Source organism: Haliotis cracherodii, unplaced genomic scaffold (assembly GCF_022045235.1).
Source record: "Haliotis cracherodii isolate W230 unplaced genomic scaffold, xgHalCrac1.p SCAF_3, whole genome shotgun sequence".
NCBI lineage: Eukaryota > Metazoa > Mollusca > Gastropoda > Lepetellida > Haliotidae > Haliotis > Haliotis cracherodii.
This window is the reverse complement of record NW_027266286.1, coordinates 2,356,524-2,381,057: the sequence shown is the minus strand read 5'-3', so window position 1 is coordinate 2,381,057 and position 24,534 is coordinate 2,356,524. Positions and strand designations below refer to the sequence as shown.

Sequence of the window (24,534 nt, the reverse complement as noted above, 5' to 3'; positions counted from 1 at the left end):
CTGATATTACAACGCAGGGCCTCGTATCCCCAGCAAAACATCATCTGTCTTAATGATGAGTATGAGAGGAAAGATGACTGAGTGCACCAGGTTTAAAAAATGTTTAGTTGAATATTTCCTTGTATATAGATCTTGACCTTTTTCATGTTTACAGTACAGGTTTTTCAGTTTATTCCGGGTAGGTTGAATCTTCAGTTTGATTTGTCGTTTATATGTTTTATATTAAAATGTTATATATGCAGCTCTATGCAGCTTAATCTTCATTAATGACTGTTCATATATGATGCATAGCTAGGATTTATCTTTTGTTGTATTTGATAAAAGTACGGTACGTATGCATGTCATATCCTTGCATGGTTTTATTTGATTACTGTAAGACATATTTTTCTATATATTCTTTTAATAAAAAACAGTGTTTTACTGCCAGTGACGTGTCATGTTATAATTGGAAGGGAGGGAGACTATAAATTCCATGTTCTTATTTACTTTCAAAACGCTGTTAGTTCAAATAATTAGTTCAATACAGCAGGAGAAAATGTTAACATATATACAAGGAATGTTTATTTATAGTTTTATAGTCCAATGGGGACGCTGGAGAAGTCCAGTGGTTACTGCGTTCGCTCGTCACGCCTACGACCCAGGTTTAATTCCCCACATGGGTAAAATGTGTGAAGCCAATTTCTGGTGTCGCCGTGATATTGCTGGAATATTGCTACAGGCGGCGTAACACAATACTCACTCACTATAGTCCAGTGAAGTCACAGAAAGTAAAGGTTAATTATTATGGCTGCTTGCTGTTGCCTCCCTTATCAAGCTGGCACGCCGTCATATACAACAATTATGTTCAAAGCGGCGTGAAACCCCACTGACTCACTGACTATTCTAACAAACAAACACAACGTGAGGTTCATTCTTATACTAATTTACCATTTCATAAGCGCGTGGGGACACAGTCAAGTGATACCAGCTGTGTCGCGGAAGAAATCAGGAAACAGCACGAGACTTCAAAGAGGACGACCATCCTTTAGTCATAACTACGGAATTGGCCTATGATATAAATGTGAACGCCCGATCCCTTTAACTCCTGTCGTGACGGGAGAGATTTACAACGTGTAGTCAAGGACGATTGTCCTTTAGTCACAATTGTGAAATTGGCTCATTATTTAAATGTGAACGACCCATATCTCCAACTGTCCATGCAGCAAATATGGTAATAAAATAACTGTAAAAGATCACGGTAGCTGTGGTCAGTGTGGACAATTAGGTACAGAAGAACCTCATTTATTTCATTGCCAAGCTGTGAATGAGTTTGGACAATGTTTCTTTGTCTCAACCCCAACTCGTTTTGGTGATGTTACTTGTACAGACAAATGTCAAGGAGGAATTAATAACTTTGAATTCATCACAGGCAGAGTTGTACGTGAACTTCATGATACTTCATGATAATATTTGGAAACTTGTCAGAAGACAATTCTGTTCAATGTGACACTAGCGATGTTAAACCCAAATCACTCACTAACTATAACTGTTTATATTTCAACGACCTAACACAAAGTTGATACTCCTACTTTTTGCTATTTCATGAGCGTATGACCTAAATGTGTACACAGTCACGTGCCACCGGTTGTGTCGCGGAAGAAAACTGGGCTCCGTTCCACAAAGCTGTCGTAGCGATAAGGAAACTCGTAACTACCATAAGTTTACAAACACTTTGTGGAATGGGACCTTGATCCTGAAACGGGAAATAGTAAGTACACCAAGTTAGAACGAAAACGCGAATCAGATTGTGTTGTCGCCAGACGTTTCTTATTTCGTCGTGAGTTCAAGGTGAACACCCCAACTCTCCAGGTCTTGTCATGAGTTCAAGGTGAACACCCCAACTATCCAGGTCTTCTCGTGAGTTAATGGTGAACACCCCAACTCTCCAGGTCTTGTCGTCAGTTAAAGGTGGACACCCCAACTCTCCAGGTCTTGTCGTGAGTTGAAGGTGAACACCCCAACTCTCAAGCTCTTGTCGTGAGCTGAAGGTGAACACCCCAACTCTCCAGGTCTTGTCGTCAGTTAAAGGTGGACACCCCAACTCTCCAGGTCTTGTCGTGAGTTAAAAGTGAACACCCCAACTCTCCAGTTCTTGTCGTGAGTTAAAAGTGAACACCCCAACTCCACGGGTCTTGTCATGAGTTAAAACTGAACACCCCAACTATCAAGGGCTTGTCGTGAGTTAAAGGTGAACACCCCAACTCTCCAGGTCTTGTCGTGAGTTAATGGTGAACACCCCAACTCTCCAGCTCTTGTGAGTTGAAGGTGAACACACCAACTCTCCAGTTCTTGTCGTGAGTTAAAGGTGAACACCACAACTCTCCAGTTCTTGTCGTGAGTTAAAAGTGAACACCCCAACTCCCCAGGTCTTGTCATGAGTTAAAACTGAACACCCCAACTATCCAGGGCTTGTTGTGAGTTAAAGATGAACACCCCAACTCTCCAGGTCTTGTCGTGAGTTAAAAGTGAACACCCCAACTCTACAGGTCTTGTCGTGAGTTAAAAGTGAACACCCCAACTCCCCAGGTCTTGTCGTGAGTTAAAAGTGAACACCAAAACTCTCCAGGTCTTGTCGTGAGTTAAAAGTGAACACCCCAACTCTCCAGTTCTTGTCGTGAGTTAAAACTAAAACACCCCTACTCTCAAGGTCTTGTCGTGAGTTAAAAGTGAACACCCCAACTCCCCAGATCCTGTCGTGAGTTAAAAGTGAACACCCCAACACTTCAGTTCTTGTCGTGAGTTAAAGTTGAACACCCCAACTCTTCAGTACTTGTCGTGAGTTAAAGGTGAACACCCCAACTCTCCATGTTCTTGTCGTGATTTAAAAGTGAACACCCCAACTCTCCAGGTCTTGTCGTGAGTTAAAAGTGAACACCCCAACTCTGTTTGTTGTTTAACGCCGCACTCGGCAATTTTCCAGCTGTATGACGGCTTTCTGAAAATAATCGAGTCTGGACAAGACAATCCAGTGATTGACAGCATGAGCATCGATCCACGCTTTTGGGATACGATTACATGCATCAACCAGTTAGTCACCTCTTACGACAAGCACAGTCGCCGTTTACAGCTAGCTTTGGTTGCTGAAGAGCTATTCTACCCCGAGTGTTCACAGGTATCACCCGATATACCGAGCATTAAAACATTATATTGAGATACGTATCATGGAAAGAATGAACCCCAATTTACCGATTTACAGGAAATACCGCGCACCCTTACTATATCATAAGGACTTACAGGAGCCAGACAACGGGCAGGACGAAGTAGACGTCATCAGGAGGCAGGCCGACGGCGGACATGATTACAAACAGCGTTACAAAGCCGCCCCCGGGGATCCCTGCCGAGCCAACCCTGGTCAAAGTTGTACATAAGCTGAAAATGAATAAAGGGTATGATTAAGTAAGATCTGCTTATTGTAATGTAGCTGTACATATGGGCAAGTCTTTGTTTGTTTGTTGTTTAACGCCTCACTCAGCAATATTCCAGCTATATGACGAAAAATAATCGAGTCTGGACCAGACAATCCAGTGATTAATGTCATGAGCATCGATCCACGCAATTGGGATCGATGACACGCATCAACCAAGTCAGCGAGCCGTTAGTCGCCTTTTACCACAAGCATAGTCACCTTTTACGGCAGGCATGGGTTGCTGAAGACCTATTCTACCCCGGAATCTTCACGGGTCCCACGCTATTGGGATCGATGACATGCATCAACCAAGTCAGTGAGCCTTGACCACCCGATCCTGTTAGTCGCCTTTTACGGTAAGCATGGGTTGCTGAAGGCCTATTCTCCCGGATCTTCACGGGACTTTGGACATGTCGGCCCGTTGGCAGGGGCAGGGATGTTACGGCTGCGTTGACGCCTTTTATAAACCTATCACCGTATTACACTATATTGAATTAGGTTCCTGACAACCTCGGGTAAACCTTGTAACCAGCTCATCTTCCCAATCCAGGTTTAGAAGCGGTTCTCTTCCAGACCAAGTTTTTGAAATGGGTCTCTTCTAAACCTGCTTAGTGTGTAATACCTTGGTTTCACAATTGACGTTTGATAAAATTGCCTCTTGATGTGAACACATTTGTTTTCGGTAATTGGTTAAAAGTCACAATTTCTTTTCATATGAAAAGTCCATGACGTGAATCGAACATGCAACCTCACATATCGTAATAAGGTTTGTAACCCACTGTTTTCCGACGGAGCTAACGAGGCAGGTGAAGAGTTGATCAAATTATCATGTCATGACTCCTGGCTCCTTCATGCTGCACGTGTTTTTCTCTCGCACGGTTTTAGCGAATTCCTTTTATACCGCGATACATTGTATTATTTCTTTATAAGGTGTGTCGATGTTTTCTCATCTTGTTCTGGTATTTCTTGCATTGAGACGGTTCATAAGTTGGATAAAACATACCTCCTTGGCAGTGAGTGAGTGAGTTCTATCGCGGCGTGTCAGCTTAATGTGGGAGGAAAGCGCGAATTGATGCAGGTCTCAGACGTTTACCACTTCGGTGAAACCCACGAGCACGGGTATGGTGCTGACAACCATAATCGCAGCAAACCGGATTCTGGCGTGACCAAGGGACAGAAATCTGCACAGCGAATCGCTGCGCCTGAGACGAATGGCGGCCAAAAGACGTGATGTTGAAGAAAATGATCTGACAGTATGGGTCTTCTGTATCATTTCTGACCACAAAACCGAGTTTTCCACTTGCACTTTCAAAACACAAACAACAGGTCCTAGTAAAAACGCTTGATTCTTATTTAAGGATTATGACTTATGCCTAACAGCGAGTCGTTAACAGATGATAGCTTAACAAACATTCCACGCAAAATGATACAAAATACATTTTTCTATTTAGGTTTGAACACTAGCAACGTTTCCTTTTCAAGGGCCGTTAATTGATATGGAGTGTTGGATGTGGTTTCCCTTTGACAGAAAGCAACCCATGAAATACATAGCGTCTAATGGAGCGAGCACCTCGTCGATCATATAGCTGGATGGCATGCTGTACACAAATTATTTCGTCTATGAATGACTATTCCATCACGAATGATAAATGAAAAAGATTGAAGTTTATTCATCAGTGGTGTATAAAAAATATTTAAAATATATGTCGGTTTGGTCTCATGGGACCACTTAACCGTTGAGGGACTTCCTATGTGTGCGTGCGTGCGTGCGTGCGGGCGTGTTTCTTTGTTATGATCAGGATTTAGCCAGGAATTCGTCTTCGATTGTGCACCATACTACATGTACATATTAGGCCGTGGGCTAGGTATGACCCACGAGCAACCCCCCCACATCCAAACCCCACTTATTTTTTTTAAAGCCCATAAACATACTCAACATGATTTTGAATGTTAACAAGAAAAAAGTTGGGACGAACTTGTTGTTACAGCCTTTCAAAGTATGGTACCCCATATCGCGTTTTCGGACGGTTTTGCCGTATATCACTTGGGGGTATGATTACGTTTTGGGTTGTCATCTCACTAGTGATCCACTGATCTTCAAGTGTGATATACCACTGGAATTCATATATAAATACCTCTCCAATGAGGTATCAATAATTGGTATTGAGTGAATGTGGACCAACCCATGGCAAATCGAACGTCATATATCTCGACAAAACCAAATTCTTCTCGCACAAACCTTTAATCCGGTATATGTTCTAGGTACGTGTGCCTGATTCCACTATAATCTTCTAACACATGTTCCAGTACATCTCTTGAAGTACTTACTTAACATGTGATGTTACCAGGTGAAAATCTTTTGCACAATTTGGAACAAATTTACTCTTATAATATCAGAGTAGGATACCTAATATTGCATTCTCGGCTTAGCTACATCGGAACAACGCTTGGATGTATGCTCAGGATTTGACTTGTCATCTTGTGTTTTATTCACCGTCCTTGATGTGTTATATGCCATAGGAAACCATATATAAACACCATAATTTGATGTAGGCTGATTATTGATCTACTTTTGGACAATCATAAAGAATACTTCTTGATAACTCTGATATCACTCACTTTTGTATGCATATAAGAGGTTCACAGCATAATGCTCGAGCCGATTTCAGAACTTTGAATGAAATTGACCTATGTGTAACATATTCAAGATGGCAACCATAAAGCTGTGCAAAAAAACTGATCATAATGTAAATGTAAACATCAAATTATGGTGTTTATATATGGTTTCCTATGGCATATAACACATCAAGGACGGTGAATAAAACACAAGATGACAAGTCAAATCCTGAGCATACATCCAAGCGTTGTTCCGATGTAGCTGAGCCGAGAATGCAATATTAGGTATCCTACTCTGATATTAAAAGAGTAAATTTGTTCCAAATTGTGCAAAAGATTTTCACCTGGTAACATCACATGTTAAGTAAGTACTTCAAGAGATGTACTGGAACATGTGTTAGAAGATTATAGTGGAATCAGGCACACGTACCTAGAACATATACCGGATTAAAGGTTTGTGCGAGAAGAATTTGGTTTTGTCGAGATATATGACGTTCGATTTGCCATGGGTTGGTCCACATTCACTCAATACCAATTATTGATACCTCATTGGAGAGGTATTTATATATGGATTCCAGTGGTATATCACACTTGAAGATCAGTGGATCACTAGTGAGATGACAACCCAAAACGTAATCATACCCCCAAGTGATATACGGCAAAACCGTCCGAAAACGCGATATGGGGTACCATACTTTGAAAGGCTGTAACAACAAGTTCGTCCCAACTGTTTTCTTGTTAACATTCAAAATCATGTTGAGTATGTTTATGGGCTTTAAAAAAATTAAGTGGGGTTTGGATGTGTGTGTGTGTGTGTGTGTGGGGGGGGGGGGGGGGGGGGGGGGGGGGGTGTGTGCTCGTGGGTTATACCTAGCCCATGGCCTATATTCAACTTCTTCGATTCAGTCCACTGGGTGGTTGGGTAGCCTAGTGGTTCAAGCGTTCGCTCGTCACGCCGAAGACCCAGCTTCGATTCCCGACATGGGTACAATGTGTGAAGCCCATTCTTGTGTCCCCAGCCGTGATATTGCTGAAATATTGCTAAAAGCGTCATAAAACCATACTCACTCACTCACTCTACGAGACACTAATTTGTATAAGTTACATTTAAAGCATCATTTGACATTTTTTGTAACTAACTGTTTGTAACTCAGTTAAATACCAGATTATGAAGACGTCGATGACGTGTAACGGTATTGCATTCAGTTGTGCGATGAAGACGACGGTGACGACTTGAAAGATGGCGGTGCCGTCCATGTTGATGGTGACCCCTATCGGCAGCACAAAGCGGCAGATGGTCCGGTCAATCTTCAAGTTGTCTTCACAGCAGCGGACGGTCACCGGAAGTGTGGAAGCGCTGTTATAAACAACGTTCATCATGAATATACAATGCCGTTTAGAAAAGGTCAAATGTAAAGTGAGTGAGTGAGCTATGTTTAACGCCGCTTTTAACAGTATTCCAGTTACATAACGGCGTGTCAGCTTACTGTGGGAGGAAAGCCCGAAGTGATGCAGGTGTCAGACGTTTACCACTTTGGTGAAACCCACGAGCATCGGTATGGTGCTGACAAACCTAGAAACGTATTTGGGGGGAACCGGGATTCGAACCCCAATCATAGGTTTCTTGCGTGCCTAAGAGACGCAAATCTGCACAACGAATTGCGGCGCCTTATACGACTGGGCCACCCGTGCTCCCTCAAATGTAAAGAATGTAATGCGATAGACAGGGAGAGAGCCCTTGGAATGGCCCAACAGGGAGCGACGCACGCCGTCATTGGCAGAATGCGCCCGTATAACCGTTACCAGGTTAATGCAAAGTTTACGTCAGATGGGCCGGACAACAGACAGGCCGAGAAGCGGAAGACCACGGGTGACCACGTCCATTCAAGACCGCAACATCGGGACAATTCACCTCCGAAACCGCTTCGGCACGGCGACGTTAACTGCAGCGACGGCACTGCGGCACAGGATCAGTCGACAAACCGTGTACAGGAGATTACGAGCCCATGGTATCAAAGCACATTGACCCTACCAAGGAATGGTGTTTACACCTCAATATTGCCTCGAGAGCCTGATATGGTCCAGGAGTCTTCGCGTTGGCAACTGCGTTACTGGACGTGTTATGTTCTCCGATGAGAGCAGAGTTTATCTCGATGGTCAGCAATCTGCGGTGACTTGGAAACCAGGCTCGTGATTATTCATCGTAACATGAATTCACAGCGATATCGAGATTTAGTGTGGCGACCAACACAGTTGCGGAGCCATTCATCCAGCAACAGCCCCGTGGAATCATTTTCCAGCCCGACAATGCGACGCCGCATACGGCATGGTTGATGCAGAACTCCCATAACAACGCGAACATTCAGGTTTTACCATGGCCGCCATGCTCGCCGGACATGAACCCAATTGAATTTTTGTGGGTTAGTTGTTTAACGCCGCACTCAGCAATATTCCAGCTATATGACAACAGTCTGTAAATAATAGAGTCTGGAGCAGACAATCCAGTGATTGATATGAGCATCGATCCACGCAATTGGGATCGATGACATATATCAACCAAGTCAGCGAGACTGACCACCCGGTCTCGTTAGTCGCCTTTTACGACAAGCATAGTCACCTTTTACGGCAAGCATGGGTTGCTGAAAACCTTTTCTACCCCGGAATCTCCCCCCCCACCCCACCCCCCCCCCCCCCCACCCCCCCCCCCCAATATCATCCGACGTTTGACGTCATCGGAACGTCGACCTGTTCTGGCGTGAATTAATGCTCAAGGTGGACATACCCCATATTAACGTGACATTATGATGAGTATTCTGACATTTTACACACATGCCTTGTCAGCTGTTATGACTGTGACTTTCATTGATGACCCCACGCGTATTTGACTGTTTGCCGGTCTGCTTGTTAACGTTTGATTGTTATCCTATTCGGGATTCAAACCCGTACTGCCAGAGTGAGGCACCTGATCGCCAGCACGCAAAGTCAGTGATCTAACCTACTCAGCCACTTTCGGCCATGGGAGCCGTGCCAAGTTACACTTGTCAGAGGGGTAAACAAAGTACGTGATCTCGACAACCAAACCTTCTAAGTTGAAACCACTGACTTTGAGTGCTCGCGTTTAGGTGCATCACTATAGCAGTGTGGCTTCGAATCCCGAATGGGACTTAACCCAACAAAAGGACTAGAATCTGTACTTTACTAAGAACGTGTTATCCCAACTATAACATTTGTCACATCTGACCACTTTCTGAATGGCATTGTGCGTTGATATTCTTATAATTACGATGCAAATCAAACCTTGAATTTGTTCCGACTGCAGTGACCAGAGCCTGTAGTATTCCACGAGTGATCCTGTAGGGGTTCCTTCTGGTGAGCGCCAAGTAGATGAGGGGGAGGACGATAGTGGAGTGGACAGCGTACCCGACAAGGTTGGTGACCATGTACATGCCAAGCTGACGACCTGTGGTCAGCAAGTCTTCCACAGCCAGGATCTTGGACATTGTGAGGAACAGGATGCCTATAGGCGAATACCTAGGTAGAGATATTACTCCACCTGTGTGTATTTGTTTGTTTGTTTGTTGTTTGAAGCCGGACTGAATATTCCAGCTATATAATGGCGGTCTGCAAATAATCGAGTCTGGATCAGACAATCCAGTGATTGATATCATGAGCATCGATCTACGCAATTGGGATACGATGACATGCATCAACCAAGTCAACGAATCTGACCACCCGATCCCGTTAGTCGCCTCTTGCATATCATGTGTGATTGAGATTGCATATTGCTTGTTGGTACTGGTTCTCGATCCTGTTTGCGGGCATGAACACATTTCTTAAAAAGCATTTGTAACTTCGTACTTGCATGTTGTTGTTTTTATCACATATCAGAAGCTATCAGCATTTAGCTAACATATATTACGTAACCTGTATTCCATACGTACCAAATAACTAGCGTAACCATTGTCATGGTGATGTGATTGAGTGAGGTAAAGAATCTTAGCATCACTTCACCGGCCTTGACATACCTATTTGTGAAAAAAGTCATGATTTTACGTGGCTTCGACCACGTTAAATACATTTTTTTTTACAGATTTCAATGGTAGCCCTACAGTCAGATTGGTTTGTTTGTTGTTTAACGGCGCACTCAGCAATATTCCAGCTATATGACAGCGGTCTGGAAATAATCGAGTCTGGACCAGACAATCCAGTGATTGATGTGAAGAGCATCGATCCACGCAATTGGGATACAATGACATGCATCAACCAAGTCAGCGAGCCTGACCACCCGATCCCGTTAGTCGCCTCTTACGACAAGCATAGTCGCCTTTTACGGCAAGAGTGGGTTGTGAAATAACTGAATATAATTTCACACATACCCAGGACCCAATAGGCATATTTCATATTTGGCAATTGCGTTGATATGAAATGAAACCGGAGTAGATCCAGAAAAGCATTCCTGGGAGAGAGATGGGGAGCTGCTTCAGCCTCCTGTGTGGTGGACTGCATCATGTTTCCCCGTGCCGGTCTGATGGCGAGGACGAGGGTGAGGCCGACAACCAGGGCCACGACGGTGGTGCTGATGTAGTAGGCGAGCGTCAACGACACCCATTTTACCAGCTGACTTGCCATCCAGATTTGCGATTCCTTGAACATTAACATCGTAACAAATATGGCCCACGTCCTTACGCCAACGATTCAAAACACAGGAGTAACAAGCATGAAATACTCTTATCCCCCGCCAATATGACATGTCCGGTTGTGTGCAATGCATTAGCTCCTGTGAACTATGTTCACTGGACCTTTTTGTAAATGGCCTAATTGGAGCACTAAAAAAGTTTTGCCATCTGCTGTTTACGATAGAATACGTAACTGTCTACTCTGTGTCTACCGTGTGTCTGCGTGTGTCTACCCTGTGTCTGCCGTGTGTCTACCCTGTGTCTACCGTGTGTCTACCCTCTGTCTGCCGTGTGTCTACCGTGTGTCTACCGTGTGTCTGCCGTGTGTCTACCGTCTGTCTACCGTGTTTTCCGTGTCTACCGTGTGTCTTCCGTGTGTCTACCGTGTGTCTTCCGTGTGTCTACCCTGTGTCTACCGTGTGTCTTCCGTGTGTCTGCCGTGTGTCTACCGTGTGTCTACCGTTCACCTACCGTGTGTCTTCCGTGTGTCTACCGTGTGTCTACCGCGTGTCCTCCGTGTGTCTACCGTGTGTCTGCCGTGTGTCTACCGTGTGTCTGCCGTGTGTCTTCCGTGTGTCTGCTGTGTGTCTGCCGTGTGTCTACCGTCTGTCTTCCGTGTGTCTTCCGTGTGTCTACCGTGTGTCTACCGTGTCTACCGTTGTTTGCAACATGCCCGTCTTATTGCGTGTCGCCGGCCTCAAAGAAATGGTAAATGTCTAAAGCCTGCATGAACTGAAATACTGTCCAAATTAGCGTTACCAAACTCACTCACTCAACCACCCAACTCACTCACTCACTCACTCACTCACTCACTCACTTTACCTTTGATGCACTCATAAATGACCATTAGATGTGATGGTCGTGCCCCTGCGGCGCCCACTGTAAGATCCTTGAGGGCGTGGATTGACGATCCCAGGTCACTCTCCAGGATACAGTACCTCTTCTGACTACACTCCTCAAGAACCTCCGTGATGGCAGCCTGGTAGGTCCTCTTGGCACCAGCATCTGTCTGGTTGAGAGAGCATCCTCCAATGTCATACAGTTTGTCACCGAGCTTAGCGCGACAACAACTGTACTCTGTACTGGAGTCTTTACAGTCCGCATCTACTGTTGCCCGTTGCAGTATCTTCAGCACCAGGAGTTTCTCATTCCTTGAGCACTGGATGCTTTTGTGTTGGTTATTGTAAAACACTTTTATGCTTTCTTCTTTTAGATCACCTAATTGCACCTCGCCACAAACAGCTGAACCTTCGAGCAGAAGCATTTAAACTGTCATTTAATTAAATATTATTATATTTCTACTGTGAGCTGAAAAACGGGATCAGGTGACTTGGTTGATGCATGTCATCGTATCCCAATTGTGCAGATCGAGCTTCATGATGTCAGTCGATGGATTGTCTGGTCCAGACTCGATTATTTACAGACCGCCGTAATATAGCTGGAATATTGTTGAGTGCGGCGTTAAACAACAAACAAAGGAACCAAACAAAAGACTTCACCATTTAACTCTCTCCAATATGTTTTGGTTACATTCCCAAAGATTTTTAAAGTTAAGAGTCAAGCAACGCCGGCTTCGGAGAGTTGTGGATCGGTGACTCCTGAGGTGTTCTAGGTCTCTTGTCCTGCCCGACACTGAAACACATGTTACAATAAGCTTGGATACCCAAAATAAGCAGGATACCCAAATGGATGTGATGGTAAAGGCAAATCGAGCTGTATGCTCCCCATGGAGCGGGGAATGTCATATGAGTGCACGCTGATCTAGTGATCATGATAGGAATTGGGTCGCGCAATGAACGTGTTCTGGGGCACGGAAAATGCGTAACTTGACAAATCCCAACCCTTTTTAACTGATATCATATTTGGGCGTTTCATTAAGAGCCCTTTCTAAAAAAATCAGTTGTGTATGCCAATCTATGAACATTACCGTATTACGCCCGGGTTTCGCTACCGTCAGTTATTCCTTCCTTTACAGGCAGGTAGCCACTATGACATAAAACAGTTATTATAGTGGACTAGTACATAAGTTATTATTGTGTACAGGAAGCAGCGCCAACTCAAACCGACTGCTGCTCCACAACCGGCCCACGATGCACCGGAACACAACGACTACGAGGATCTTATCTACGCCGTACCCCACCAGGTTCTGGGTGTGTCCCCCTCTCATCAACCCACAGCCGGGGACCAACGTCCCCTGAATCCCACTGATTCAAATGTTGAATCCTCCCCTAAAACCAACCACAACGCCATGACGATTCAAATTGAATCCTCCGCTGAAACCGACCACAACGCTATAAAGAGTCAACTTGAATCCTCCCCTAAAACAGACCACAACGCTATGACGATTCAACTTGATTCCTCCGCTGAAACCGACAACAATGCTGTTAAGATTCAAGTTGAATCCTCCCCTGAAACTGATCACAGTGCTCCGAAGATTCTAATTGCACCCCCTCCAAAAACTGAGCACAGCTCTCTATCGCGGTCCTGCGATTCAGATAGGGATGACATAGACAGCCCTCGATCTAACGTCTTGTTGGGCACAAAGGAGTAGCCTGGTGTGACATATTATATCAATAGGCAGTTGTCATGCAAAACCAGTCTTGAACCTCTGTAATAGCAAGCTGTCGAGCCTGGATGTTGTTTCTGATTCCACATAATCTGAATAATTCATTCCATTCATTATCATTATCCTTAATACAATTGTTATCTGACAAGCCAGTCGCAGTGAACCTTCAAATCATATATAACAGCGGGGTTTCACTGTTATAGAATGGTGATTTAAAGCTCGTATAGTCAGCAATAGTCTAGTGGTGGGCTGTAAAATTCTTGTCACATACGAACATGTGATGATGCCTGCATTATGAGAGTCTTGTGAGAGTGACTGCCTCCGTGGTCTAGTGGTAGAGCATCCGCCCGGAGAGCGGAAGGTCCGGAGTTCGATCCCAGGCCGCGTCATACCAAAGACGTTAAAAGATGGTACTTGTTCTTACCTTATCTGGCGCTCGGCATTAAGGGGCTAAAACAAGGACTGGTCGGCTCTGAGTGGGGTATTCATGTTAGACTTCGGCATGGTATCTCAGTGGGCTAGCACGCTAAGCGGCATCAGTCCGGACTAGTAAAAGCAGCCACACACACGCACACACATGTGCATGCACGTCGCTATATAAGTGCAATAATCTTGGACGCGACGTTAAACCCCATTTCGCCTCACCTCACCTTTCTGAGAATGTTTGTAAAAGTGGGGTGTAACCATGACAAGGGGTTTCATGGATGCCAACCTCTTTGTTAAGTCTTTGAAAGGCATTTGGAAGGGATACACATAAGGAAGAGAATGTATGTATGTCAACTTCTATATTATGAGAATCACTGCGTTTCGGAGTATATACTTACTCCTTCATCAGATGAATGATTCACCTTATGATGGAGTAAGCATGTACTCTGAAACGTTGTGTTCCTCATGATAAGGAAGTTGACATCCATAAATTCTCTTCCTTAACCTTTTTGTTATACATAACTAACACCGATACAACTCCATGTTAGTGGACTGTGACTTACACTGAGAACATAACACTATCCAAACTGTCGGTAGCGGTGCATCAGCACGTCACTGGCCAATACTAAACCTGAAGTATTTTACATGTAAGGCAATATAGCGGTATATGAACTTTACAATGTTCTGAATCTCTGTTGCTATATCTCCCTGCTTCCTTCGGTTGGCCAATACTAAACCTGAAGTATTTTACATGTAAGGCAATATAGCGGCATATGAACTTTAACAGTTTCTGAATCTCTGTTGCTATATCTCCCTGTCGGTGACAAACTGTAGGCAAGGTGGAGATGCCGATATCTGGAGCTATGTTACGATATATGAGGACTTATATAGGCAACACACCATGCCATCTTATTGAACTGCAACTCTATAACAGTTATAGTCTTTTAGTCTTCAGCACAGTCATGACGCGTGTACCACCCACATACATAGGTGAGTGAGTGAGTGAGTGAGTGAGTGAGTGAGTGAGTGAGTGAGTGAGTGAGTGAGTGAGTGTGGTTTACCGCCGCTTTAAGCATATTCCAGCAATACCACGGCCGGGAACACCAGACATGGGCTTCACACATTGTACCCATGTGGGTAATCGAACCAGGCGTCTTCGGCGTGACGAGCGAACGCTTTAACCACTGTGAAAGATGTATTTAAGTGTATATTTATTATTTAAGGTATATGTTTCAGGGTGTTTGTTCAGACCGTCAATAAATCCTCTTCACATACAACAACCCGTGTTATTTATGAACAGCCCCGGTTACACATGTATATATACATAACAGAAATTTAACTCTCTTGGTATTTACTTCTATCAAAGTATTTCCTCGTCTCTCAATGTTCAAACTGATTCATAATTGTTCTGCCGTGGCTGAGTGATCTGAGTATTATCTTCGGTTTTCGGATTTAAAGAGTTTTTTATTCTCACTACATTATTCATTGTACAAAGAGGATTCATCATGCACCATATTTAAGGCTACCTTAGAAATAGCACGTATCTAAATAACTTGATTAACATATATGAAACCACTTTAAACTTGTCCGTTTACAATATAAGATTGATGTGAGCATATCATGCGACTCGAACTTGGCAATCAAGTAATGAATATTACAACTCTCATATTAAATGACACGGCAATAAAAACTGAATCCTTACCATGTCTTTATGTGAATTTCAATCAAGTATGAAACTTGAAATAAACGGCACAGCGTGAGAGACACAGATGAAAGGCTACTTAGTGAGTGAGTGAGTGAGTGAGTGAGTGTGGTTTTACGCCGCCTTTAGCAATATTCCAGCAATAGCACAGCTGGTAACACTAGAAAAGTGAACCTCTATCACTGTACCCACTTCCGTTGTTTCATATTCTGTGACACCCCAGATACACTAAACCACCTTGTTTCTGGTGATTTCATCAATGTCTCCTTGCTTGAAACGATGGTTTTCCCATACAACGAGTGACTGAGTGAATGTTGTTTTACACCACGCAGTCTGCAGTATGCAAGATTTATCGTCATGTTCGTCTTGGCATGGCAACCAGTGGTTGACAGCATGAGTAAGGATCATGCCGTCGGGGTACGATGACACAAACCAGGATGGTCACACTTGTTACTGTGACTCCATACTCACTCACTCACCCACTCACTCACCCATCCACCCACCCACTCACTCACTCACTCACTCACTCACTCACTCACTTGTGCTGGACGTAGTATTTGACACGCAACACGGCGGGAAATGCTGTTTTCTTATTCTCACTATTAATGATAATAATAATAATAATAATAATAATAATGATAATGATGATAGAAGAATTAGAAGAACAACAACCAACAACAAACAAACATGTGCATACCGTATCCATTGTTTAACAATGATTGTGACAGTGTTGCATTGTGTCTGCTGGGATTCGGTAGACGCTCATTGTCATGGTTTGGACAGTGATCAGTCGTCAGGAAGTTACTATATTTAGATGCTGGTGTGGTGTGTAAACTTCCGGTCCGCCAACCGCGGACGGTGATATTGTGTTATAGAAACCTCTGTTATGTTCTCGTGCCGTTATAATGGTGAAGGCACTTTCCCGCAGCTAGTTGGGCTGTATATAAGGGAACAATAACGTGTTAACGTGTCTCTCACGCATTTTCATCACATCGGAACCAGCTTTCATGTGAGGATCACTCATCGTCCCTGATTCCCTGCCTAGCCCATCTCGGAAGCTTGACCACTGTCGCCTCTGGGTGAATATATACTGAGTCAAATTAAAAACTTCACATTTTTTAAGGTAATCCCATATATGATATATAACGGACAAATGTATCAGAGAAGGTAATTTTTAATCATTAATGTCCAAAGAAGGATTTTAATTAACGGTGGTAACCATAATTTGTTCCAAGCACCTACGGTATTCAGTAATAACATCAACAGTTTAAATCATAAGTCCCAAGCACGAGAATCTGATGGAACACAGGTTCAGTAGCGTGTATGGCCACCATGTGCGTTGACAACTGCCACACAACGCCTCCGCATGGACCCTGTGATGCTTTTGAACACATGATTGGGAAGACGACGCCATTGTTGCTGCAAAATGGTTCCAAGATCTTGCAAATTCTGTGGTTGGTTCTGGAGAGTGCGCAGACTTCTGCCAAGAGCATCCCAGACGTGTTCGATGGGATTGAGGTCGGGAGACCTTGACGGCCAGTCCATGACGTTGACTCCCGCATTCTGAAGGAAATTCCTTGTCAAAATTGTTGTGTGGGGTCTGGCATTGTCGTGTTGGAAGATCAAACCGGGTCTATGTGCTGCCATAAAAGGCAGAAGTTCTGGTGCCAGTACCTGGTCGCGGTAAGCAGCAGCGTTGAGGTTGCCACGGATGAAAAGAAGCCTGGAACGTGCATTGCCACAGAAAGCACCACACACCATGACACTTCCGCCTCGAAATCTGTCAACTTCCTGTACACAACACTGGGCGTAACGTTCATGACGGCGCCTCCACACCCTCGCCCTACCATCAGCAAATCGAAGATTTAATCGGGGTTCATCACTGAAGGCGACTTGATTCCAATTCCTCTGAGTCCATCGTCAGTGTCGCTGTGCCCACAATTGACGTTGACGTCTGTGTAATTGAGTCAGAATCGGCCCGCAATATGCTTGAAGGTGAGCAGTTCTCAGACGGTTTCGAACAGTTTGCGCACTCAGTCTACCCCTAAACAGTTCATTTCTGGTTGATGTAGCCGTCAAAAATCGGTTACGGAGGTAAAGTAAGACAATCTGACGATCCTGTGCATGTGACGTCACACGTGGTCGACCTGGCCGAGGGCGATCAGCGGTGGTACCCGTTTGCTGTAGACGCGTCTGTAAATCATAAACAGTCCGTCGACAGCAACCCATCGTCCTTGCGACTTCAGCTACGGACGTTCCCGTCTGCAACATGCCGATGGCACATTCACGTTGCACATTTGAAATACACAATAAGGGCCCACAACGATAACTGGTCAAAATGTTAAAATTTTAGGATTGTAAAGTTTTTAATTTGGTTCAGTATATATTATTATCACTGACTTTTGCTATCACCACTGTATTTTTGTATTTGGTACTGACCACAGCGAGTATTTATTGCCACTGAATATTGTACTACAACTCTATTGTTTACTGATATTGTAATTGCTGTGCATTTAATTGTGTTGATTTGTAAACTTAATTACTTTTGTAATACATTTGTTGATTGTATACTTCTTGTTGGTTGTTGATTGGTTTCACAAACAGTTCTCTTACTTACAGATTCCGTTAGTTAGGTTTTACCCAATGTTCAAGCAATACCCGACGGGGGACACTAAAAAAAGGGCTTCACATCTTCCCCATTTGGGTATCCGATCCTAGACCTCGCCGGCGCCCCATCAACTATCAGTGGTCACACACGACTGTTAATGGACACAATCTTACAATGTTATCAGCAGAGGCTGTTCAAAAGATAGTTAATTAAAGTGAAAGAGATATTAGTTGTACTGTAGTGTTATAGAAATACAAGGTGTAAAGGTTATTGATGCAAAAATATATAATTGTGAAAAAACACATTTCTGCAGACAGACCCATTTTCAAAGGGGGAAACTATCACAGGTCACAGGAAATAAATCACGTGACTCGTTCACCCGAGAGTCGATATGAGGAAATGTTTTGAAACCACAGCACGCGTGTGCAATCATGGGCGACGTGAGGGTGTCTGGAACAATACTGGTATTAATGGTATCCTATTGTTCTGGTAAGTAGATTAATGCGCACAAATAACAATTTGTCCTGTTCATCACATTACGTATTGTTTGATAATGATAATGGATAGTGTGTCCGTCGCTAAAGTTCCTCCCTCCCACCTAACGCTTGACTCAAATGCAATTTACTGATAAACGTATTTTACTCGTTGTTAAGCAGGCGACCATTTGTCAAACATGGATAACCCTTATCATGAATTTGAAAACTATTTTTCCATCACATATTTGTTAATCTTGCAATCTGACCTGTCCTCCAGGGATGTAGAACTGGGAGATAAACCTCGTGTTTTCAATGTAAAGGTTTCACACGTGGATTAGATATGTTCAGCGTGTGGTTTCAAATTAAACAAAAGAAAATCGAATCAAAGTTCAAAACCTGTAATGATAACACAGGTGGTTTCCATTCTATTACGACACAATAAGGAGTGTTCAGGTATCGGTTGATATTTTCTGCAGGTTGCAATGGCGAATTTGGGATTACTGAAGATCGGTTATAATCAAATTCTATATTCGCTTCATGTACCCAAACCTAAACCTTCCCCATAATACTTGAACCACTTCATTGAGACGCAAAAACATCATCTAGGCCGATTTCCTGTTAGCATTATTCAATTTAATTCACTTCAATTCAATGGTATTTTTTATGAAAGCCCATTGACCCATATACAAGTGAGTTACATAATAGACATACAGTTACTTTACCAAATGTTGTAGTATACGGACTATCAAGACAACAACAACTGACGTAACACAAAAGCATGGTGAATGTATAAAGATCCTTTTAGTTGATCGCTACACGTTTTGCTTGACAGCAGACATACATTCAAAGTTATTTGTAGATATACATGAAAATGACCAGGCGCGTAGATATTTCATTCTTTTTTTGTTAAATGTCTTAAGAAATCACGGCGGGGGACATCATATTTCAATAAAACAATCCATGCCACTGGTAATTACATGGTGATACGGTCTTGAGGTCAACTGTATTTGTTATGAACCTGTAGTGTTTCGAATGTGCTCTCTCTATATCGCTGTATGGCTCTGGTATGGTGAGTCAAATCTTTCCCTCAGCCGAAAGAATTAACTTATATCTTAAATTTCTGCCGTCCATCTGTAAAGTATCAAGTTTGACATTCAAATGTGTTTAGAAACAAGGTCGTATACATAAATGTGTTCTTCAAGTGAACTGGAAGCAACTATATGCTACTTATATCTCTGTGTTGCATTAGATTCCACTATATGTCTCATATAAAGTGGGGAGCTGTTTTGATGTTGGAGAAAATACATGGCATGAAAATCTGCGACAATAGCAAATAATGTCGGACTTTATTGTATAAATGCGTTTCAAATATTAAATCTGCTTATATCGTGTTTTATGCAGCATTTATAATTTGAAATAGGTCATTAGTAAAAGCGTCATTTAATTACAATAGGACTTTATGCACAGGACTCCGTATCTAAAAATAGACGCCCTCATGCATATTCATGACCATCTCCTTCGGTCTCGCATGTGGAGATGGTCATGAATATGCATGAGGGCGACTATTGTTAGATACGGACTCCTGTGCTTTATGTGACGGTTGTTTTCTTATCTGCAAGTGCTTTTCCTCTTGGACCCTTTTCCAATATTTCAGTTTTTCGAGTTTTCAGTTTGCTCTCAATAGTCGACCAGACTATGTTTAAATGTTGTCAAATATTTGGTGTACATGTACATCGTCAAAGCCTTGAGACTGTATGTTAGCCTTTTGGTTTTACATTGTACGTTTTGACCACCTTGAACAGGTAATCTGTAACCTCTTTTTTCCCTTCTGTTTCTTTTCCCGCCGGATGCCACCTGGGAAACCTGACTCTCTTATTGCCAATGCGACGTTGAATGTAAAATTACTCTTCACACTGACGTTGTCCTGCACGTCCCTGTTCCTGAATTCAAAATACTCATCAATAATCTTTGTGAAATAACCTGATGCAATTTTTCTGTTATACTTCAGGTTCCATCATTTGTGACAAAGCGGATGTGGCAGAAATGGAAGGGGACGTTATTAGCGTTTGTTACATTCAGGAAAGTGAAGAGATCAAGTGTCTCAGAAATGAATCACTGATGATCAAGAACTTCTGGCAAAGAGCTCATGACAGTGACGGCAGGAATGCAGACGACAGATCCTGTGTACAAAAAATCAATGATGAATATTATGGCGTTGGAGGGTGTTTATTAATCACGTCGGATGTGCATCAGAAGAGGGCTTATCAGGCCGCGATCACGGAGGTTCTGGAGGAGTGTAGTCAGAAGAGATACTGTATCCTGGAGAGTGACACGAGTTCCTCTATCCATGATCTGAAGGACCTCCCAGTGGGAGAGAGAAAGAAACGCCCGTCACATCTCGTTGTATTGTATCAGTGTGTCAAAGGTAAATTACAGTCTGCCATTTACAGGGACACATAGTGAAGATTTTTAACTTTAATCGAGACTTTGTTCCACGTTTGTTATAGTTTGTGCCATCTTACCACTGAAACAACGTCTTTGTGCATTAGTTTTCAAGATGATGCTCATTACATAGATTGGCTCACATACTACAATTGTGGAATCTGAATGTCACGAAGCAAACGTACCGAAACTGCCAGCTAACCAGACTATTCTAACCATTCAAGTCTATATGTTGCTCTCTGTTTGATTCCTTTCTGTAATCGCGTTGTACACTTAATAACAAGTTGACCCAAATATCTGACACTCCAAAGTAAAGTGGTTTGTTTGTCGTTAAATGCAGCAATTAACAATATTCCAGCTGTACGACGGTCGGCCCAATATTAAGTCGCCTCGCTCGACAAAGGTTGCTGGGGATCTATTATAAGCCACGTGGCAAGTGTTCAAGGAACATGCTGTACATGGGGATTTCTCACTGGCAGCTGGAAACCCAACAGCAGTTGTCTTACCATTTATCACAATGGATAATTTAATATTTAAGCGCTGTATATTTTTCGAAGGAGTGTATGCATGAATATATATAATTACATATACATAGTTTCAGATGTGCGCACGTATATTCACATATGCAAATATATTCCTGTATATCATGTTTAAAGCAAAGGATCATCCCTTGTTAAATCAAATTTATGACTCCTCATACCGTGAGTGAGTGAGTGTGGTTTTACGCCTCTTTTAGAAATATTTCAGCAATATCACGGCGGGGGACACATTATACCCACATCGGGAATCGAACCCGGGTCTTCGGCGTGACGAGCGAAAGTTTTAACCACTAGGCTACCCGACCGCCCCTCTTCATGAAGAACTTATTAATCGTATTATGACTTTTCAGATCAAGTTGCCAGTGTCTTGTGCGATAGAAAGACCCATACAGGCAAGGAGGTCTACATCAGTAGCACCCGACTGAAGATGTCATCTCTGGAAACAAGCACCTGCACCTGTACAGTCAGTGGAGCTGCGAGCCGCGTCACCCTGCTGGACGTCAGACTGGGGAACAGCAACGTGACCACACTGTCCATCAGGGACAAGACACGTACAGTATACACAATCCATGGTGGCGACCAGGCAGTCCACTTCATGGAGGAGATTACCATCAGCCAATCAGAGTGGAGTTTACAGGTGGATGTTATCCGAGACTATCTCCCTGACAGGATATGGATGAGACTGGAAGGTAATTATTATATAGGAACATTTGATGACAAAACGTGTAATGTTATCATTAAAATTAAACGTCTTCGTTAATTAATTATCTTCCTTTTTTACAGGACACAACGGCTCTTACGTTACAGTCACATGTAAGGGTATGTCCTTTGCTATTTCTACTTGGAGGGGCGGTGGGGTAGACTAGTGGTTAAACCCGGGTTCGATTCCCGACATGGGTACAATGTGTGAAGCCCATTTCTGGTGTCCCCCGCCATGATATTGCGTAATAGTGGTGTAATGCCATACTCACTCACTCACTCACTATTTCTACATGTCTATATATGCTCGCTCACTCATTCAGCATAATTATTCACAAAATTGAGCTTGCATTATATGAAAGTTAGATTGACACCAACGAAAAAACGACACGTTATTAGTATCAACGTACAGTGCTAAGGAAATGAAAAATAATCTATCACGTATGTGTAAGTTATGGTATCTTACTTATCACGAACTGATGGGGTGAGAATGCGATTGTGTCATAAACTATTTCCTCTATGGTCTGTTGGAGAGACTCAATTTTATATTTATTCCAAATTTACCAAGTTATTCATTTTCCATATCTGAAAGCACCTCTTTCTCAACCATAATAAATAGGGAAATTCCAATAATGATATGAGCTGTTGTAAGTTGCAAGCAGCGGAGTTGAGGTTCCTAGACCATTCAGGGCATGTTGTATTTGGAGAGGAAACAAAATGTGAGTAAAAATATATGTATGATATGTATTACAATGTTTATCGGGCATGGTTCAATGAATACATTCTTCTGACATCTTATTTCCTTTTTTGCGAATGAGAAAACGTCAATTGAAAAGAAAAACATAGTTTAAAACTTGAGTTGGTCAAAATGGACGTCTTTGTCCTACATTGTTATTGCATTGATCTATATGCCCCCATATCATTTTTTGAAAATTGTTTCAGAATCAGAGACTGGTGACACGCATGTGGCGCTACGATCTTCGTCAGGTGAACAGTGTTTGAATTATTAAGAAAATAGTACTATTGTATTTATCACTACATCTGTGGCAGGTGATTAATATCTACATATTTTACAAGTACATCATGAACGCATCTCGGGAGGGGAGGCTGGGATGAGCATAGATTGATGATTACTCTGAGGCGTCGTATCTCGTCATGTCACCTTGTGTCTTGTGGCAGTTCAGTAATCCACTGATGGTCGTTTTAAAAAATAAATCCTCCTCATTATGACTCCAGGTCAGCACTGCAGCCATACGATGATTCTAGTAAGTGGGTGATTTTCTGTGAACTGCATCATGTTGAGGTCTTATGCGCGAACTTGTGTCTTCATTTGTTGGTTTGTTGTTTAACACCGCACTCAGCAATATTTTAGCTATATGACAAGTATAGTCGCCTTTTACGGCAAACATGGGTTGCTGAAGACCAAGTCTACCCCGGATCTTTACGGGTCTAATCTGTCCCCAGGCACTCCGACGTCAGGATGTTCTGTTTTGTCCTGGATAACATATGTCCATTGTTTCCTTTTCATTGCAGGTGAACGTCACACCCAGATTATGTTTGTGTGTGTTGGCTTTGTCACAGGGTTTGTCTCTGTTGGTTTCATCATGGCTATTTGTGTGAAAAGGTAAATAATAAGAACACGCACTTGAACCAGTATTTGTCATAATGTATACATCTTGTGAGACATATCAACAAACGCAGAAACACAACAATTTTATCCATTCGTTCTGACTGAGCATTATCGTGTTTCAGGAGGTCAGGACACGCGGGCTCCACGTCTAACGAAGGAGGCGATAAGGGCGTGGTCTACTACTCTCAACCGGATGAGTCACGTGTCCAGCAGCCAATCGGATCACCAGAAGGAGATGCTGCTGAACCTCACTACCACATGCCGGATGACCCACGTGGCCAGGGAGCAGCAGGATGCAATGATTACTACCTGGTGCCTATTCACCGACAGACACGATAAACCAGCCTTGCTAGCCTTGCTGAAATAGTGTCAATGCTTCGTCTTGCTTTGTTTATTGCACTATTATTAAGGAGACAGTGTTTTTACAGACCATTTTGCATCTTCTACTGTCGATATCGTTGGTGACCACACCTGACATTAACATTGATAGGGTCATCTGATTGAATGTGGAACTCCTCATCCATGTCATTTGTAACGTTTACTTTTTGACGTGGTGACCATTTTGTGACATTTATATTGTATGGTGATGTCAAATGGGGTTTAACGTCACGTTCAAGATTATGTTTACTTCAATTATAGACGTGCATGCTTTGTTTGTTTGTTTGTTGTTAAACGCCGAACTCAGCAATATTCAAAGTGTATGACGTCG

At 43.0% G+C, this 24,534-nt stretch overlaps 1 protein-coding gene across 1 annotated transcript; it reads left to right on the top strand.

The window, feature by feature from the left end:
* Positions 1 to 18,509: 18,509 nt before the first annotated feature.
* Positions 18,510 to 24,164, top strand: LOC139476048 (uncharacterized). The gene is made up of 7 exons (XM_071259286.1): positions 18,510 to 18,528; positions 20,524 to 20,940; positions 21,847 to 22,185; positions 22,280 to 22,315; positions 23,138 to 23,182; positions 23,729 to 23,819; positions 23,948 to 24,164. The coding sequence occupies exons 1-7, from the start codon at positions 18,510 to 18,512 to the stop codon at positions 24,162 to 24,164; spliced, it is 1,164 nt and encodes a 387-aa protein (XP_071115387.1).
* Positions 24,165 to 24,534: the final 370 nt, after the last annotated feature.

Coding starts and splice junctions, on each gene's coding strand:
- LOC139476048 (XM_071259286.1), top strand. Junction 22,186..22,279: donor GATATGGATGAGACTGGAAG/GTAATTATTATA, acceptor CCTTTTTTACAG/GACACAACGGCTCTTACGTT. Junction 22,316..23,137: donor CGTTACAGTCACATGTAAGG/GTATGTCCTTTG, acceptor AAATTGTTTCAG/AATCAGAGACTGGTGACACG.